This window comes from Passer montanus, unplaced genomic scaffold (genome assembly GCF_014805655.1).
Source record: "Passer montanus isolate IOZ18808 unplaced genomic scaffold, ASM1480565v1 scaffold5, whole genome shotgun sequence".
Lineage (NCBI taxonomy): Eukaryota > Metazoa > Chordata > Aves > Passeriformes > Passeridae > Passer > Passer montanus.
The window spans coordinates 2,834,396-2,852,569 of NW_024369929.1; the positions used below are offsets into that span (position 1 = coordinate 2,834,396).

Here is an 18,174-nt window from a genome sequence, read left to right on the forward strand (position 1 = left end):
ACAGACCCTCTGTTGCTCTGGATGTGGAGTTTAAAGTAGGATCCTCGGGAGGAAAGCAAGAGTTTTCAGAGTTTTCCCTTTTAGCCGTCTGACTTTTCTGTGCTTTGATGCTGAGAGAAAGGAGCAAAAGGAGACAATTTATCTGTTATTAACTACAGTCCTTGCATCGTCCCATGTGGAGACTTGCAAGTGGTGAAGTCTGGAGGGCCATCTTCAGCTTTGGGAAACTTGTCCTGGATTTATATGGCTAGTCTGGCCACGTTCTTAAAGACCATTGGAATTATAGAAACATTTAGAAATTGCAGTGAGCTGCATCCTGTGGGTTTGTGTACCAGATGTGTGTGCTCCTTGCTTTAGGCTTGCTGTAAAATCAAATGTGAAAATTACTCTTAAAAGCACCTCTTTAATGCCTGAAACCTGGAATTAACTTGACACTCAGTTAATGTTTCTGTTGACACAATAAAGGTGAAATGTGGGGAGGGAGAATGTAGGGTAACCTTGTTTTGAAGTTGATTTTGACTTTTTGAGATGGAAACAGCTTTCTCTTCTTTGCCTGTCAGGTACACTGAAAAAAAATGTAAAAATGTAAATTTTCAGTAAAAATGCTTGACATTGAAATTGTCCTGCAAAGTTGGACTTTGTATTTATTCTATTTTAGATATGGGGGTGCTGGTCAAGTACTGAATATAGGTGTTAGTACTGGATAGGCAGATGTGACCATGGAAATGTCTGGCTTGTAATTATTTGTATTTGCCTGAGAATTCAAAGGTGAAAACCTAAATAACAATTTTTGCAAGCAGCCTTTAACTTCATTAATAAAATGATCTCATGCTTTCTGTTGTCCTTCTGTCCCACCCCTGCTGCCACCCCTTTTTTAGGTCTTTGGGACAGACCCGAGTCTCTGTTTAGCTGTACTGGACATTTTTATACATGGCAACTTTTAACAGGCTTCTTAACATTGTTGTACTTGATATTCCAGAACCTACCAGCTAAGGCAGCTTGGAATTAATGAGAGAACTCTGAAAATTATCAATTTTTCTAGGAAAAAAGGATGAAAACACTGATGTTTGACCTCTGGTGCAAGCAGTGACATTCTTCAGATGCAAACTTAAGTAGGTTTAACCTGCTCTTCTGGAATGGGAATTTGTTCATTAGCTGTAGTGAAAGAGCAGTGGGTTTGAGTGATGTGTTCCCTTTTTGTAATACCATGACTTGCTTGTTGAGATACTTAATAATATAAAAGGCATTGTAGAGTTCTAAAGTCCAGTGGCTCCAGTAAGAGAGCAGAACCTCCTGGCAACCCTGCATCCAGATATTTGAGGTTTTGAAGTTTCTGACCTTTAGATAACTCCATCTTTCATTTCTTTACACAAAATAGAAAGTAATGAGCAATGGAGGATAAGATCAGGCTTGCTGTTCTTGGAAACCAAACCTTTTTGAGCTGCTCATGAAGAGTGCTAGGATCAGGTAGAAATTATTTGCTTTTTTTTCTACGTGACTGATAAGTGCTTGCATTATTAAAATTTACATTTTCCAAGATATGTTTTTAGATTTTAGATTTACAGCTGATTTAAAAAGACTTTGGCATTTTAAAAACATGTCAGTAGTGCCACAGCAGGGGTAGAAAGAGTATTCTAAACTCAGCTTTAGTTTGCATAAGCAGAAGTAGGGGGTTTTTTGCCTGCTAGTAAGCATTTTTATTGGTTGATGTAAAATAACTCTGAAGTCATCACTTTTCTGACTTTCTTGAAAAGATTACCCTTCCTTCTTAATTTCTCATTGTTCTAGTTGACAACTGATAGTGCTTTTATAGGTGAGACTTGAAGTCAAAATATCCAAACCAGCTACTTAGTCTGGGTGTTAAGTAGGATGCTGAAAACCTACATTTTGACTTATCTGAAGTTGAACTCCAAGCTTGCCTTGTGACTTGCTTTCAGGTGTCCTGTGTGGTACTTAGCAAATGATTGCTGTATAATCTACCTTAATGAGAAACTGCTGATGAGAATTCTGCAAGAAGTGTTCCATAAAGGCACCTTAAGCTTAGATAACAGCAGGATTAGCTTTTAAACTCTTGTCTTAGTACAACAGGTTTACCCCAGTGTGATGAAGTAAGTGCAGGTAGAAGTGCTTCTGCACTGAAAGGAATTGTCCATTTGGAATTAATAGGTGTTACTTGGTGTTTGGTATTCCTCAAAAGTGTGGGAAGAAAACTGTTTGAGTCTTGGAGCAAACCCCTGCTTTCAACTAACTGTAGGAAATGCAGTGCAGCTCAGCTCAAGGGGAGTGTCTCACAGCCAGCAGCACAGTCCCAGCCTGGGGGAGTGATATTTGGCTGTTTTGACTGCCCGTTTTTTGTCCTTCAACACTGAAGTCACGAGTTAAGATGAATGACAGGGAAGCACAGAAGGTTTCAATTGTGCTTCCAGGGGAAGCCTATTCTGCAAGGGGGGACTCCTTTCTCCCTGATGGATTTGAGGGTGGATTATTTGAGGGGTGGTGATGAACTGGAAGTTGATTACCTGAGAGATGGTGACTGGGTGGAAATCTAAGCTGTTATTTCATTCTGTGCAGAAAAGGGAGGGGGAGGAGGAATGTATTTGGAGGATTTTAATTTCTTAGCTTTGTGTGTGTGTTCCTTTTTAGATATTGTAATGAATAAAGCGTTGTGTTTTTCCCTCCATCCCCAAGTTGGAGCCTGCTTTGTTCTGTTTCAGGGTCAAATCTCACAGTAACCATTTTGGAAACACACCTTTCATGGGGGCCCTGACACTGTGCCAGGGTCCAACCATGACACTTGTTTTGATGGATGTTGGTTTTCTTATTACCTTCATTGATAAGTTTACCTGTTTCTGCCAATCTTTAGAGCCAACACAGCCAAGAGCTTCCACTGGTTTGGATTTTTATGTCAGCAGAATGGTTTACCATGTTCTGTTATTGGGGATTCCTCGTTGCTGGTGATGGGTGAGCCTGAAAAACTACAGCTTTACTTGCACATCATAGGGTGAGTTCTCCAAAAACACTGTCTTAAACAGTTATCTTTAAAGTGTGTGGGTTGTTTGGTTTTGTTTTTTTTTTTTAACGGGTTGTAGTTGAGATCTGACCATTTAGACTTTTTCTCAAAATATACACTTATTAATTACCTCCTATAGCATCTAGAGACACATCAGGTTTCTTACATTTTGGAGTGAACTGGTGTAATCATAAATGATAGAAGAGGTTGCTCAAAGCCTTAATTTTAACTGAGGGGTTCATCCTCCTTGACTGCATTAAATCCCTTGCAGCCTAAATTATTGTATGTTAAACCATTCCCCGAGGAGTTTTGTATGGGGGAAAAAAAACCCAACACTTTTCCCTGTGTTGTTTTGTTTTTATTATGCATAATACCTCAAACTGGTGATAAATTAAAGGATGTGTTGGAAGTATGGGAATTAGCACAGTATTGAACTAACACCTTCTGTTATGTTCCTGCAGCTCCTCTTTAGCCCACTGTGCTGAAGACCAGAGGTTCTGCCTGATCAGGAGTCTCTGTTAGCAACTGAAGTTAGCAGGAGAATGGAAGGGGTTGAGTTTAAGGAAGAGTGGCAAGATGAAGATTTTCCAAGGTTTTGAATTCTTTTTAAAAGTAATTTGCATCAAACACAACATCAGCAATAAGCTACCTCTTGATCTTCCTGGTGAACTAATACTCAGTAATAATCTTGAAGTGATTTCCATTAATATAGCAGTTTTGAAAAGGTTTTGTGGCATATTTCTTCAGGATTGCCACTGTTGATGTTTCCAGTGTTTCTAAAATGAAGATTTGTAAGCTTGGCTTTGTTTATTTCCTGTGATAATATTTTGCAACTACATTGTTTGCATATTACTCCCAGTGCCTCATGACCTAAATTTTGCTTATTTCATTAAGCAGAATTTCTGAGGAAAGTCTTTTAAAGTTAATGCTCCTAGTGGTGCTTGGGCCTACAAAAAAATTAAATCAGCTTTAGATGCATTCTGTGTTAACATGGCTAAAATACTTCTGTAATTTATTTCATGTCAAATTTTGTCAAGCAAGAATATGACAATTTTTTTTAGGGATGACACACTGGTAGTAGTCAGTGTTTTGGTATTTGTCACAGGATGGGATGGTCACTTGAATACTGTAAAGGAATTTTCTGCTGCCTTGGTGTTTGTTAATTGAAAGCTTGAACTTAGGCTATAAGTAAAGTTAATTCATCCCTAACTTTACAGTGGGTTTTTGTAGGAATGTGTAAGTCTTAATATATGGCATTAAAAATAATGTCAAGGCAGGTTTGTAACAATAATTTCTTTGTGTCCCAGGCCCCTGCCAGAGGATGATCCTGTTGAGTCTGATGGATTGGCTGCAGCTGGAACAGAAAATGAAGCTGGTAAGAACATTCCACTCCAGCCCAGCTGACTGCTTTCTACTTAAGTGGCTGCTTTAAAGCTCCTTGGTGTGGGGGGATTTTTTTGCTTGTTTTGTTTTGGGTGGTTGTTTTTGTTTGGTTTGTTTTTTGTTTTTTTTTTTTTTGTTTGGTTGGTTGGTTTGATTTTTTGTTGGTTTGGTTTGGGGTTCTTTTTTATTTTTTGTGGCTTTTTTTGGTTTGTTTCATTGATTGGAGTTTTGGAGGATTTTACATTTAAAATTTGTTTGGACTTTGTCTGCTTTACTTGTGGCATTTCCAGTGCTGGATTGGTAATCTGATTTTATTCCTTGCTTTCAATTCCTGTCTAAATCATGCCAATATTTGCCTTGTACTTCGAAGTATTCTGTGTATTCACAGAAGAGATTCTTTAATTTTACGTCCTCGCTGTTGTCTGTCAGTCTTTTTGGTTTTTTTCAGCTCGTATATAATTTTCTTGAATCATTCTGTGTATTCACAGAAAAGATTCTTTAATTTTACGTCCTCACTGTTGTCTGTCAGTCTTTTTGGTTTTTTTTCAGCTTGTATATAATTTTCTATTTTATCAAAGATGGTTATGATGTCACTGAAGCCTAACAAAAGCAAGCGCTAGGGACATGATTCTGTTGTATTATTCACCAGCTTTATTCAGTGTAATATCTGGAGCAGCTCCTGGGACCCCTGGGTGCAGCAGGCAGGGGTAGCAGTGTCTGCCACCCTGCTCAGACTGTGTGTGCAGTGGGTAACTTGAGAACTTCTGCTGTTCTTTCCATCCTCTATTAGTGTCTTACTCCAAAAATACTTTGTTTCAATTATGGGCATTAATTTATAATGCATTATGGGAAAGAACTGTGCTCTTCTGTCTTGGTAATATGCTTATCTAAACTTGCTTTAGCTTTCAAAATAAAAAATATGCTTTCTTTAGATACAGAGGGTAATGGAACCAAATTGAGGAAGAAACTAATGGCTCCAGATATTAGCTTAACTTTGGATCCCTGTGAGGAATCTGTTTTGTCTGATGACTTGGATGAGAGTGGAGAGATTGATTTGGATGATTTAGATACTCCTTCAGAAAATAGCAATGAATTTGAATGGGAAGGTGAGTATTTTGGTTCTTTTGTCTGATACTCTAAAATATTTTCTTAGCTGAAGTCAACTGTTTCTCTAGTAAGAAATAGCTACAACTCAATAGTACCAGAGGAGAAATACCAAGGGATTGATTATATTAGGAATTGGAAATAGATGCAGTGACTTTTAAAAGAGCAAATCAGACCTCATCTGATCAGTAAACAGGCAAACAGTTACTAGCTGTAACTGTAGGTAAACTTAAGTGAAGATCATGTACATATGCATCTATAAGAGTTGAAGTTATGGAAAATCCTCTATTGCAGTAAGTTTTTAAAAATCACCCAAGAGAAAAAAAGTACCCAAGGTCTTTTACATGTGTTAGAAATGGGTTTTAAGTGGAGGGAGCCAAACCAAGATGAGCTACTTAGACATTGCTGAATTGCAATTTAAGGAGAACTGAATAGTATTTTTAAAAATACTAAGTAATACCTGATCTCAAATCTTCCTTTGGTGAGAATGACAAAAGCTCAGTAGCCTTAGAGTAGGCATATTTCCAGATTGACTAGAGGCAGTAGAAGATGCTCTATTTTATGTCAAGGAACTCTGAAATGACTTCATAGGAATTTCAAGTAGCTATAGCCACACTAGTGATGATCTCAGTTTTAAGACCTTAATAGGTGTTATAGACAAAACTTGGAGGTTCTAACAAATTTTATTTGAGATAAACGTTTTGTGTAGGAGTTAAAACACAAAACAATTTAAACTTGGAGTTTAATAATGTCTTAAGGCCCTCTTTAGGGAAGCCAAAAACAGTTGTGTTGGGCAAATTGTTGGAGTCTCTAACACCTGTAAACTTCATGGTTTAGGAATGTCTCTAATAAGTAAATATGTAAATTCAATTATTATTTTCTCATCCTGAAAATAAAGTAATTAAAATTCCTGAATAAACAGGAAGTTCTCTTTTCATTGTTATGTTTGAAACACTACCTGTGGAGAAAGAAACACTCTTAAGAATAAGGGGGTGGTTTTGGTTTTAAATAGCTAAAGGCATATTGCAGTGGAAATTTTCTTAACAAAGACTGTGTGTTTAAATTTGTAAAAGGATTTTCACTGTTTTAATGATGAAGAATTGGTATTTAGGGTTATTTTGGCAGTGATGCGAAGGAAATGTTCCGGATGTTTGTGTCTTGTTTTTAAAAGTGGCTGAAAAGGGTTTCTGTCTTTTCTTCCTTTAATGCTGCTGCCTTCATTTTCCTGGAAGGATAGTTTCAATTAACAGCTTTGTTTCGGGAACAGACAACTAACTTGCAGTAGGTTTTGCTCGCTTTGGGTAAGGTCCATGCAACAAAGTCAAGAATCATAATTTCATTGGAGCAAATTGTCTTACAGATTCCTGTCAGCACAAATTTCATATATTTTGATTGCACATGTGAATTACATTTAATTTCCAATAGATTTGTATGCATGTCTGCTTGCAAGGTACCTCAATGTTTTAAATCATGCTTCATGTAAATCTTGTGATCAACCTCTGTAATTCTCATTGGAGTTAACCACTTTGTCTATTTTGGTGAAATTCATTGAAGTCTGTGTTCTGAAAGCCTACAATTAATTAGGCTTCTCCATGAACTGAAATTTTTCACATATTTGTAATAGAGAAAATTACAGTCAACAGATAACTGCCAACATGAGTATGTGAATTAAAATATCCATGACATCAGCTGGTGTGTCTGACTGGCTGAAGAGTACCAAAATAGATTAGATAGCAAAGTGGTTAACTTGTGTCATAGCTGATTGTCACTATGCATGGTATTCATAATGGGTCTTCAACACGTTCTCATTTTGGCAGATGATCTTCCAAAACCAAAAACTACTGATGTTGTTAGGAAGGGCTCACTGGCTGAGTACACTGTGGCAGAGGAGAAGGACGACGGTCGCCGCTGGCGAATGTTTCGCATCGGAGAGCAGGACCACAGGGTGGACATGAAGGCAATCGAACCGTACAAAAAAGTTATCAGTCATGGTGGTAAGGACTGCTGACATGCTCTGGGGAACTGTTGAGCAACACTTCTTTAAGCTGATTTGGGGAGGCAGAGGAAGAGCTTTGGGCATAAAGACTTGTGGTATTTCATTTGTTGCAGTATTAAGACATGGTTGATAAAATAATTTTTTGTCTATTAAACTAAAGTTCCAAAATGTACACATGGTGATGCGTACTAAAATGCACCAATGTAATAATATATATTTATCCTACAGTGTCACTGCTACCTAATTTTTTTTCCTAGACTATTGAAAACTTTAACTGTCGATCTAGTAAGGCAGAAATAAATTCATGACTCTTTCCAACAGTCTGTGAAATTTAGGTTGGAAGAAAAGCTGATTAAACTTTAAGAACATAAGATATTAAATGCACTGAGGTTCTGCACTGAAACATTGGTTATAGGTAGTGTTTGACTGACATCAGCTTCAGCTGTTGCTTGAGAAGTAGACAAACTTGAAAAAGATACCTTGATGTTTTCTGTAACTGCATGAATGTGTCCATATGGATGTGTGTACATCTCTTTAAGGTAAATAATGAAAAAGCTTACTGAATGTGCTTGACTTTGTGTAAATATAGTCAGTGTATTGTCACCTCTGTCACTACTGCTGCTTATTTTTTCTTTTTAGGTTATTATGGTGATGGGTTAAATGCCATTGTTGTGTTTGCTGTTTGCTTCATGCCTGAGAGCAGCCAGCCTAACTACAGATACCTAATGGACAATCTATTTAAGTAAGTCATCCTCTGCCTTTCTGGGGTTTTGTTATCTTTAATATATTTGAGCACTACTAGGAATTCCTTTCAGATGAAGATTGTGGATATTGAAGTTTTCTTTGCTTGTCTCTCCAGGTATGTAATTGGCACTTTAGAGCTGTTAGTAGCAGAGAACTATATGATAGTTTACCTGAATGGTGCAACAACACGGAGAAAAATGCCAAGTTTAGGCTGGCTTAGGAAATGTTACCAGCAAATTGATAGAAGGTAAGAAGCTCTGCAATATTTTCTTACAATATTCACATGCCTAGAGATAGAAAAACTGCTGTTTAATGTGGTGTCTGGTTCCTTCTGGTTAAGACTTGATGAAGGAAATTGGTGTATTGAAAACCTCTTCCTAAGCCAGGCAATGTGGGATCATGCTACAAACATGCCTGGGTAGTGTTGTGTGGTAGATTTTTTTTTGTTGGTTGGGGGTTTTGTGTATGCTTGTTGTTGTTTTTGTTCTCAGGGTGTTTTTTTAGTGCAAATAGTACTCTTAGAATACTGAATATTGTTATCCTGTTTGTTACCCTTACATCCTTATCCTTAGAACTTAATGTATTAACATAAGGTTAATAAGAGAGGTTCTTTGTGTACCACTTCATATTAGTTCTGTAAAAAGATTCAAAGGAGCTTCTCCTTGGAATATTATTTCCTTGTCAAATTGATACTGAATCTTTAGCTTTTGTTTTACAGCTGTGTAGTATTTTTTCCTCTGATGGAGGTTGACTTCTAATATTGGGATGTCAGAATACTGAGTTTATGTGACAGTTGTGCTTCTCAAAACATACTTCTTACAAATTCCAAAACCCCTGGTCATGCTGCCTTTTTGTCTAGTAATTATCCATTGTTTAAATCCTTCAGGTTAAGGAAAAATCTGAAATCGTTGATCATAGTTCATCCTTCCTGGTTCATCAGAACCCTCCTGGCCATCACAAAGCCTTTTATTAGGTAATGCTCTGGAAGCTTTTTCATAAATAATTCTGACAACTGTTTGCTTTGATCTTAAAAGACTGTTTGAATATTGACCTAGTGAAAAATGTTTAGAGTTGTAACTGTACCCTGCATTTGTTCTTCCACAGCTCAAAATTCAGCCAAAAAATTAGGTATGTCTTTACCCTGGCAGAACTAGCTGAACTCATCCCCATGGAATACGTTGGCATCCCAGAATGCATAAAACAGTACGTTTCATTATTCCAACATCTTCTACATTGATTGGGGTTTAGGACTGGTAGATGTAATCAGTGTTTGGTTTGAATGTAACACTTGGCACATAATGAGTTAACTGAAATTATTGCTCTCTGTAGGAGGAGTGTCCATGTTTGACCTCTTTGCTGAAGGCAGTTTGGAATGGAGTAGCATGGACAGCCAAAATGTTAATGTATAGTCATTTCCACAGTGGAGCTTTGTGCAATTACTAAGTTGTGGTGTGTGAATTAAGCCTTCTAGAGAGTCTCATTCCACTTGATCTGCACCTTGGTGTGTATATTAAACTGGCTTGTGATGAGAAATTGTGGGAATGTTGACGCTGACGTTATTTATAATGTCTTCTAAAGCGTTTTAATTAAAATGTGGAACAAGTAAAGTGCTGAAATATCATTGGATTGGGTTCTCATTTGAAAGAAAAGCAGTGATGGGAAAATGCTGAACCCCTACCCACTACAGTTCTAAGCTGCTTTGGTAAAGAAATGAAGACAGCATCAGTGTCATTTTTTTTCCTTCCCATCCAGATAGAAATAGCCATTTTAACATCAGCACAATTCTGCTGTCAAACAAGACGATGACCCTTTTGTCAAAAGCATTTGTGAATGCAGTAATAGAGTAGAAACCATAAACTTGGGTCTTAAGAAAAGTAGATGAAAACCCTAACAATCCTGATGACAGTCTCTTAGAGGGTATGACACACAAACCCTGTGTTGTCTGCATCCTAATAGGTGACACAAACTGGGGGAAGGTGGCCCAGTGTCACTGAGGGACACCATGCTGGACAAAGCCTTGTGCCCCCTGCAGATGGCTGGCTATTTCAGTAGACATCCAGCTGCTGTCAGTTCCACAGTTTAACTCTTACTGTAAGACAGAAAACCAGTTTTCATGGGGTGGGAGTGAAACACATGACAAAGCTGAGGCAGCATTGTGCTGTCTTTAGACTTGCACTTAACTTGCACTTTTTTTACTGGGGTTTTATGGGTGTGTTTTGAATATTCAGACTGTCATTCTGAGTTTTAAGAGATTGCTCTCTGTACTGATGAACCTTTAACTGTTCTGCAAAGTCTGGACATGGTTAACTTAAAGAGTTAATTCTCAGATTTCTGTGGAGGATTATATCTGGCTTCAAACTGTTATGGATACAGACTTTAGATTTTATTGATGAATGCTGACACTATACAAGAGGTTGTATTGAATTCATTTGTTATGTCATAGTAACTAAATCTTAATGGTTTTTGTTTAATGCTAAAAAATGGAGGTACAGTGTGGTTTTTTTCTTAATTATATCAGTTTCAAAATTAAGTTTCTGCAACCTGTTGACACTAATACTGGTTTGCAGCTTGTTGATTTTGGCCTTTATGTGTTATATTTACTGAAATAAAACTTTTCCTCACCAAGGTATGAAGAAGAAAAGTTTAGAAAGAAACAGAAAAGGTATATTCATCTTTTGATTAGGGTTGCATCTAGATAAGACAATTTGCACTGCAACTAACTCCCAGTTGATTGGCTTGCATAAAGGAATAAGCATTTGTAAATATAAACATGCACTAGTGCCCGAGTGTTTATGCATGACAGCAACTATACTGTACTTGGAGGCAGTATGGAATCTGAAAGAACTCACCCTGGGTGTTCAGACAGCTATTTATAACTAGTTTCTATGACACTTTTATGTGAGATACTCCATTTTAAGGGGATACATGGGTTCTCAACTTGAAGTCTTTAAGAGGCAGAAGTAGTGCTTCTGTATGAACCCATTAAAGCAAATGTCATTGTTTCTAACAGGAATTCTCTCTGGAGATGAGCTGTATTTAGTTCTAAGCTGTAGCTATGCATTAGCAGAGATGCAACTCCGTAAGAAGTTCTAATACTGAATCTTGTATTTTTGGTATTTGCTACCTTTTTAGTTATTAACTTGCATAGATACAATCTAAATTAGTATTTTAGTGCTGTTTGTATTTGCAGTGCCTACGTTCCTTCCTAATAAATACTAGATTTCCACTTTGTTAATTTCCAGTCTCCTGCTAACTATTCAAGCTATTCCATAGCTGAATTTTTTGAATGGATATGTTATTTTTTCACTGACTAACAAAGAGACTGAAAGATTTTGCTACTAACTTTGGAGTTTTTTTAATTACTTTTCCTCTGTGTGCCTAACTGTTAAGGAAGGCTTATTGTCTAAATTGGGTAGGGGAACACTTAAATTGAAGTAAAAGGAATTTAAATTATTTCTTGAAGCTCACATGTAAATCTAGTCATGTGTTGAACATTCTTCAGGAATTACTCCAATTAAGTGACAATTTAAAAAATCTCCAGTAGGACAAGCACTTTTTGGTGTCCCTGCTAACTTCACCTGTACCACCATGACTTTTGTAAAAAGTAGAATGTTCTTCAGTGAAAATTAGATATAGAGATCACAGGCAGAATTGGATACTGAGCCTTCAGTCAGGTAGAAAGCAGCTCCTTTTTATGGATTCATGGCCCAATGGAGCTGTCACTGTTTCTATCATTTTGAACACCTGGCTGGTTATAGTTTGAGAGACTGGACAGGTATGTTAGGCAGATTGTTAGAGCCAGTCTCTCACTTTAGAACTGCTCTTGGTTTTAAAATTAATTTACCTCCATGCACAACTTATTTGCCAGAAGATGTTATCAAGATTGTACCTTGTTCTTACTGTGAAGAGGAAAAGTACATTTTATGCAGGGCTTCCAATCTCATCATCCCCTGGTTTCTGCAAAGCAGCATTTTGTTTGCTGGTCCCAAGGCAGATAGTAAGAAATACGGTACAAAATCAAACCCACTTTTATCAGCATGATGGTGAATTTTTCCAGGGTAATTGCAAGAGTCTTAGAACATAATAGAAAAATTATTGCAGTTAAGGAGCCTCTTCACTTTTGTTAATTCAACTAGTGCTGTTATCTTTAATGTTATAGCAATTAAGCCAAGAAGGTAATTCAGTGCTTATGAATTCATCAGTGGCAGAGCTTACCAGTATTGTCATGTTGCCTGTACTGTATTTCTGCTTGCATTTGTTGTTATGAGCACAGTCCATGCTTTTTTCTTCAGTAGTCAAACCTGACTTGCACTTTTTAAATGCTTCCCCTCAAGTGCTGTAGTTACTTAAATGATTTCCTAACAATTTTAATTAATTTTTAGGGGGTGGTAGGAAAATAGATATTTAAAAGAACCCAAACATCATGACTACTACATTAAATGAAAACCTTAATTTAATATTTATTTACTAAAACTTTTCCCATATAAAAGCTTTGTGTTTTCCTGTTAATATTTTTTCTTAATAAGATGAGCTATGTTAACATGGTTTACTCTTACTACTTTCTTTGCTAAGCAGAATTGACCAAGAGATGAATGGAAAACAAGAGCAGAAAAGTGAACAGTAAATTTGGAGTCCAAACAAGACTGAAGAATACGCAGATGGAACGATGCTGTTTGTGCTCCATTACAGTGCATTCTCTGTGTGTATGTATTATATAATCTGTTGCAAAAGGTGCTTTGGACTAGCACACAATGAACTGCTTACTGCTGTATTGGTTTGTCTTGACTTTATTTGCTGTTTATGTAATCGTTTTATACTGCTAAATGGCAAAGAACCCTGTTTTCAGAGGATGTTCTTGCAACTGTTTATCTAAATGATGCATGTTCTTCAGTAAAATATTTATATACCTAAATGTTAAAGGAAAGAGATAATATATATATTTTTATGACTGAACAATATATTTTGTGTACCTGCTGAAGGAATTCATTTGCAGGTAGACAAGGCCATAAGTTACTTGTTGTTATTGTATAAATCTGTTTTGCTGTAAATGGTCAAGTGCATTTCTTTGTTGTCATGAAAACTTGTTTGGATATTAACAATCAAATTAACTTGGCTTTCACAAATACAGAGATGGTTATTTTTGTTCATTTACCTTACACCAGCTCACTCCTTTACCTCGCCAAAGTGAGCTCCAGCTTTGGTGTCTTTGAGTCCATCATTCAGGATGCAGAACTGCAGTTCTGTGGTGGCAGTTTGTTGGCCAGGAAGTTTAAATCTAAGCCACAAAAGCTGAACTGACTGGTAAGATACCAGACCTTTTTCAGCTGAAGTTGTGAATTTAGACTCTGCTTCAGTATGTCAAGACTGTCTCAGCTAGCAGTAGGGAATGAGTTCATTGCAGTTCTTTGTGGATGAATCTTGGTGGTTACTGGTGGGAATTCTGGTCTCAGTAGAACTCAGGAGCTACACAGGTATTCTAGTCACAATACCATTTTCTGGGCAGAAATATGAGAAGTCTTATGCTACCTGTGTCATTCCTGTAAATGAAACATTTCTAAAGCTGTTAGGCACATGATACCAGCACCAATTTAGCTTTTAAGGAGCGTTTTAAAGGTTGGGGTGTTTCCACTCCCCGCAGTGGTGGTAAATCTGTGTCTGCAAGAGGTCTTCTTGGACACATAACTAGTGTGTCTAGGTTTACTGGGACAACAGTAATGCACTGGTTGATACCTTGTAGAAGTTTGTAACATCTTTTTATAAACATTGCATTTTCCATGTAAGGGCAGGTGCATGCAAATAAATTCAGGAGTTGAGCAATATAATGTTGTAGCAAGTATATTAAATCTTTGCTTTTGGTGTTTACTGTGCTCACAATTTTGTCTTAATGCTAAAAAATATCACTTTTTAACTATATTTAATGTTACTTAGTTACCTTATTAAAAAAAGAAGTTATGTTCAACCAGATTATTCCATGACACTGATGAACAGCAGTAGTGAGATATCCCCTGGTCAAGACTTACCAAGTTACAATTATTCCACTGTCTCCAGTGATACCTGCATAGACTCTGAGAGCATATGGATGTCAGGTGAGGGAGAAGTGCTCATGTCTCTGGAGGTTTACTGAAGTCTGCAGTTCAGATACTTTCATCTCAAGATCTAAGTCCTTTTGTTGCAGTAGTTTCTGTATCAGAGTTTCAAGGACATTGGTAGGCAGGGTGTATTCACACAACAGACAATGCCAAGTTGCCTTGCACCACGCCATCAGGTTTGGATCTTGCTCTGAAAGCAGAACACAAATGCACTTTCTTTGGGGCTGTCTTATCTCCTGCTTCAGTTTTGGTGTTGCTGTAAAGTTCGAGTCAGTACATGGAGCACTTGCAGCCTTTACTTCTGATACTTTCACAGTGTGGTCTGTACAACTGTGCAAATCTGATTTTTACTGGGTTTGCATGTGCCCTAAGCTAAAAAGGAAGCATTCTGATTATCTCATTTCCAATTTTTCCTAATTGGTAAAGGGATTAGTCTCAGTAAAATTACATTCTTAATGCAGGGATTGCAGTTCTCTGTGTCCTGTGGCTTCCTGTGTGAATAGTACAGTACACAGCATATGTATATTCCACATTTCCCAAATGATGGGATTGTTATTGTCTCTCCTGGTGGCCAAGGATTCTACAGTTTCATGCTGCAGTAGTATGATTTCTGTTGGACATGTGTATGTGCTTATAAATGGTTTATTTCTCTAGTGTAAGTTGTTGTGAATGAGTATACAGCACAACAGTTGTTCTGTCTCTAAAGATATGCAGCTTGAGAAAGAAATGTACTAAAGAATTATTCCCTCTGGCTCCTTGCAGCTCATCATTTAGTGGTGAGGTGGATGTTTACAAAAAGCAAAGTGGTCCCAAAGCTATGGATAATGTTTTGTCAAACTTAAGTTTTTTGAAATCTATAATATAATGTAATATATTTTAATATTTAAAAACCTGAAAAGTTGGAATGTCATACTTAAATAAAAATTATTTCAAAACTTGAATCACTTTGTGATAAGATACAGTATTGTAGGGAATTCACCTTTCAATGGCACTTCCTTGTAAAAGTATGAGTGATTTTGCTATAATTTGGTGAGCCCTGTCAAGAAAAAGCTTCATGAGTCACTGATTTATGTCTGATTTGGAGCTCTCTATAGTTATATATGTAGTAATAAGTCATTACCCATCTCATTATTGCTGTGCACAGCTGGAACAGAGATATTTGGGCCAGTGGCCTCTCAATGTGACATTTCCTAATGATTTCTGCAACGGGGTAAATTCAGAAGTGGCAAAGAGATTTTGGAGAAAGTGTTATTAAAAACTGTTGAGTGGACTCTGGATTTGCTTGAATGTTCTTGATCTGTGTACTAGGGCAGAGCCATGTTCTGATGGAGGGTAACGGGAAAGGATTTGGTGCTGAAGCAGACTTAAGAACTTTTATTCCAAAAAGGCAGAACTAGTGAGGATAGTATGTAACCTTGTTCATAACAACACCGTTTGGGATACTTTTTTCCTTTGCTCTCAGTGAGGAAGTGAAGAACAGCCCCAGTTGCTGTGAGGAGCATTGTACTGGGAGACAGCAGCTCCCCTCCCAGTGGCAGTCCACGAGGACACCGAGAGTGCTGAAGCAGACTTAAGAACCTTTTTATTCCAAAAAGGTAGAAGTAGTGAGGATAGTATGTAACCTTGTTCATAACAACACCGTTTGGGATACTTTTTTCCTTTGCTCTCAGTGAGGAAGTGAAGAACAGCCCCAGTTGCTGTGAGGAGCATTGTACTGGGAGACAGCAGCTCCCCTCCCAGTGGCAGTCCACGAGGACACCGAGCCTGTGTCTGTTCCAGCAGCCTTGAGCATCATTCCCTGCAGGCTCTAACGACACTGAGAAACTTCCAGCAGCTAACTGTGTCATCCTTCAAGGCTGGATTACATCTGGTAGGAATGGAATCCTTTATGAAGGACCTCAGAGTGCTGTTGGTGCCTGCTCATGTCAGCTTCACCGATTCATCTGCTGAAATGCCTGTAGCTGACTGAAAAACATTGACGTGCATTGTGAACAGGCACTTTATTAACCAAGTCTGTCACAAGGTGGAAAGTTTCTTGGGAAAAAGCATCTTTCTTTCAGTGTCAAATTTTTGTCAGTGTCTCCTGCAGATTTACACAGTATTTAGTGTCTAGAAAGATGGTTTAAATTCGTGTCTTCTCAAAAGCTGTTGTCTCTGGAAATGACTTGAATTCTCAAGTCATTCCAGTCTGCCTCAAAAACCTCATAGAGGGGAGAAGGATAACAGCTTGCAAGCTTTTTGTAACCACAGAAGCCTTACAAATCTTGAAGTCAAAATTCTCACTCAGTCCTTGTGGATGCAGATCGTTCTCAAGAGAATTTGTTCCACTGGCTGCTTGTCAGAGACACTTGAAACAGGTGCTTTAATTATACTTTTTAAGGACACCTTCTTTTAGTCAGAGTAACACTGTGAAATGTAAGGAATAGTTAAATATTCATATTCTGAAGGACATCTTGCAGCTTCCCTAGCTTCAAAATTCTATGTTACACTGTTTCTTTTATTACATGTCATTACCCATATTAAACTAACAGGAAAAAAGAGCATTTGTGAGAGGGTGCACTCCTGTTAGTTTTTCATCATTCCCTTCAAGCATGACTGAAATCAGTGAAATTAAAGCCATTCTTTGCTCAACTAGATTTTTTTTTTCAGTTTTGCAATTTGAACTGCCCTGCCCAGATTACTCTGATTTACATGAATTTTTTTAGTACTGAAAATGATCTGAAGAGAAGCTATCAGAGTGCTTTCCAAAAGTCCTTATCCTCCCACATTCCTTACCTTGTGGATGCAGATCGTTCTCAAGAGAATTTGTTCCACTGGCTGCTTGTCAGAGACACTTGAAACAGGTGCTTTAATTATACTTTTTAAGGACACCTTCTTTTAGTCAGAGTAACACTGTGAAATGTAAGGAATATTTAAATATTCATATTCTAAAAGACATCTTGCAGCTTTCCTAGCTTCAAAATTCTATGTTGAACTACACTGTTTCTTTTATCACGTCTCATTACCCATGTTAAACTAACAGGAAAAAAGAGCATTTGTGAGAGGGTGCACTCCTGTTAGTTTTTCATCATTCCCTTCAAGCATGACTGAAATCAGTGAAATTAAAGCCATTCTTTGCTCAACTAGATTTTTTTTTTCAGTTTTGCAATTTGAACTGCCCTGCCCAGATTACTCTGATTTACATGAATTTTTTTAGTACTGAAAATGATCTGAAGAGAAGCTATCAGAGTGCTTTCCAAAAGTCCTTATCCTCCCACATTCCTTACTCTAGCTTGCTCAACTGCTAGTTAATACTGGTAGGATCGAATTCCAGGTTAATAATTACAAATAAACAATCACGGGGGACAGATGCTTAGTTTACCAGTGGCTCTGCAATGTTTTTTTTTCATTAACAAAACCTTTTATTAACAAGCAAGACCTGAGCAGTAAGGTGCTCTAATGGTTGAATGGTACATTGAAGGGTTGATATAGAATGATTACGCTGTCAATTAGTGTGTGTAAACCTTATTGTGGGTGATAACAATGTGCAGTGTTCTACAGCAAAGTGAAGCTGCAGTAATCGTGCAAAACGCCGGTTGTGAGTCACGGATAATAGAACTGGCGTCGTTGGGCGAGTAACACTCTTCACACACGTGACTGTTTTCCTTTGTCCCTCTGAAAGAAAAAACGCAGGTAGAAGACTCTTCGCCTCCTCTCGCGACCGTTACCGTCCTTTCTCTGTCACTGAGCGCGCTCCAGGCGCTGAGGGCGGCTCGGCCCGGGCCCGCCCCTTCCGCTTCCGGCGCGGGCGGGGCCGCGCTTCCGGCCGCGCGCGGTGAGGGCCGATGGCGGCGCGGGGCCGGGCCCGG

General features: G+C 37.9%; 2 protein-coding genes across 4 annotated transcripts in view; both read left to right on the top strand.

Annotated features, from left to right (window-relative positions):
- The first annotated feature begins 764 nt into the window (after positions 1-764).
- Positions 765-15,601, top strand: BNIP2 (BCL2 interacting protein 2). Of its 2 annotated transcripts, XM_039722863.1 has the most exons (12): positions 765-1,112; positions 2,864-3,001; positions 3,472-3,602; positions 4,318-4,385; positions 5,326-5,499; positions 7,315-7,491; positions 8,133-8,235; positions 8,353-8,484; positions 9,124-9,210; positions 9,342-9,440; positions 10,864-10,899; positions 12,813-15,601. In XM_039722863.1, the coding sequence occupies exons 3-12, from the start codon at positions 3,553-3,555 to the stop codon at positions 12,859-12,861; spliced, it is 975 nt and encodes a 324-aa protein (XP_039578797.1). In that variant the 5' UTR covers positions 765-1,112; positions 2,864-3,001; positions 3,472-3,552; the 3' UTR covers positions 12,862-15,601. The 2 variants fall into 2 exon arrangements, with proteins under 2 accessions (XP_039578797.1, XP_039578798.1); XM_039722864.1 differs by lacking the exon at positions 10,864-10,899.
- Positions 15,602-18,008: 2,407 nt separating this feature from the next.
- Positions 18,009-18,174, top strand: part of GTF2A2 (general transcription factor IIA subunit 2) — a 4,443-nt gene continuing 4,277 nt past the window's right edge. The window contains exon 1 of one of the 2 annotated variants that reach the window (XM_039722867.1): positions 18,009-18,140. The gene's annotated coding sequence lies outside the window, so the exon portion shown is untranslated. The remainder of the gene's footprint in view (positions 18,141-18,174) is intronic. The other variant, XM_039722865.1, reaches the window with a different exon arrangement.

Bases quoted from the DNA above. Each gene is read 5' to 3' on its own strand.
- BNIP2 (XM_039722863.1), top strand. From the start codon at position 3,553: ATGGAAGGGGTTGAGTTTAAGGAAGAGTGGCAAGATGAAGATTTTCCA. The intron at 8,236-8,352 runs GTAAGTCATCCT...TTGTCTCTCCAG, and splicing joins CTAATGGACAATCTATTTAA to GTATGTAATTGGCACTTTAG. The intron at 8,485-9,123 runs GTAAGAAGCTCT...TAAATCCTTCAG, and splicing joins TACCAGCAAATTGATAGAAG to GTTAAGGAAAAATCTGAAAT.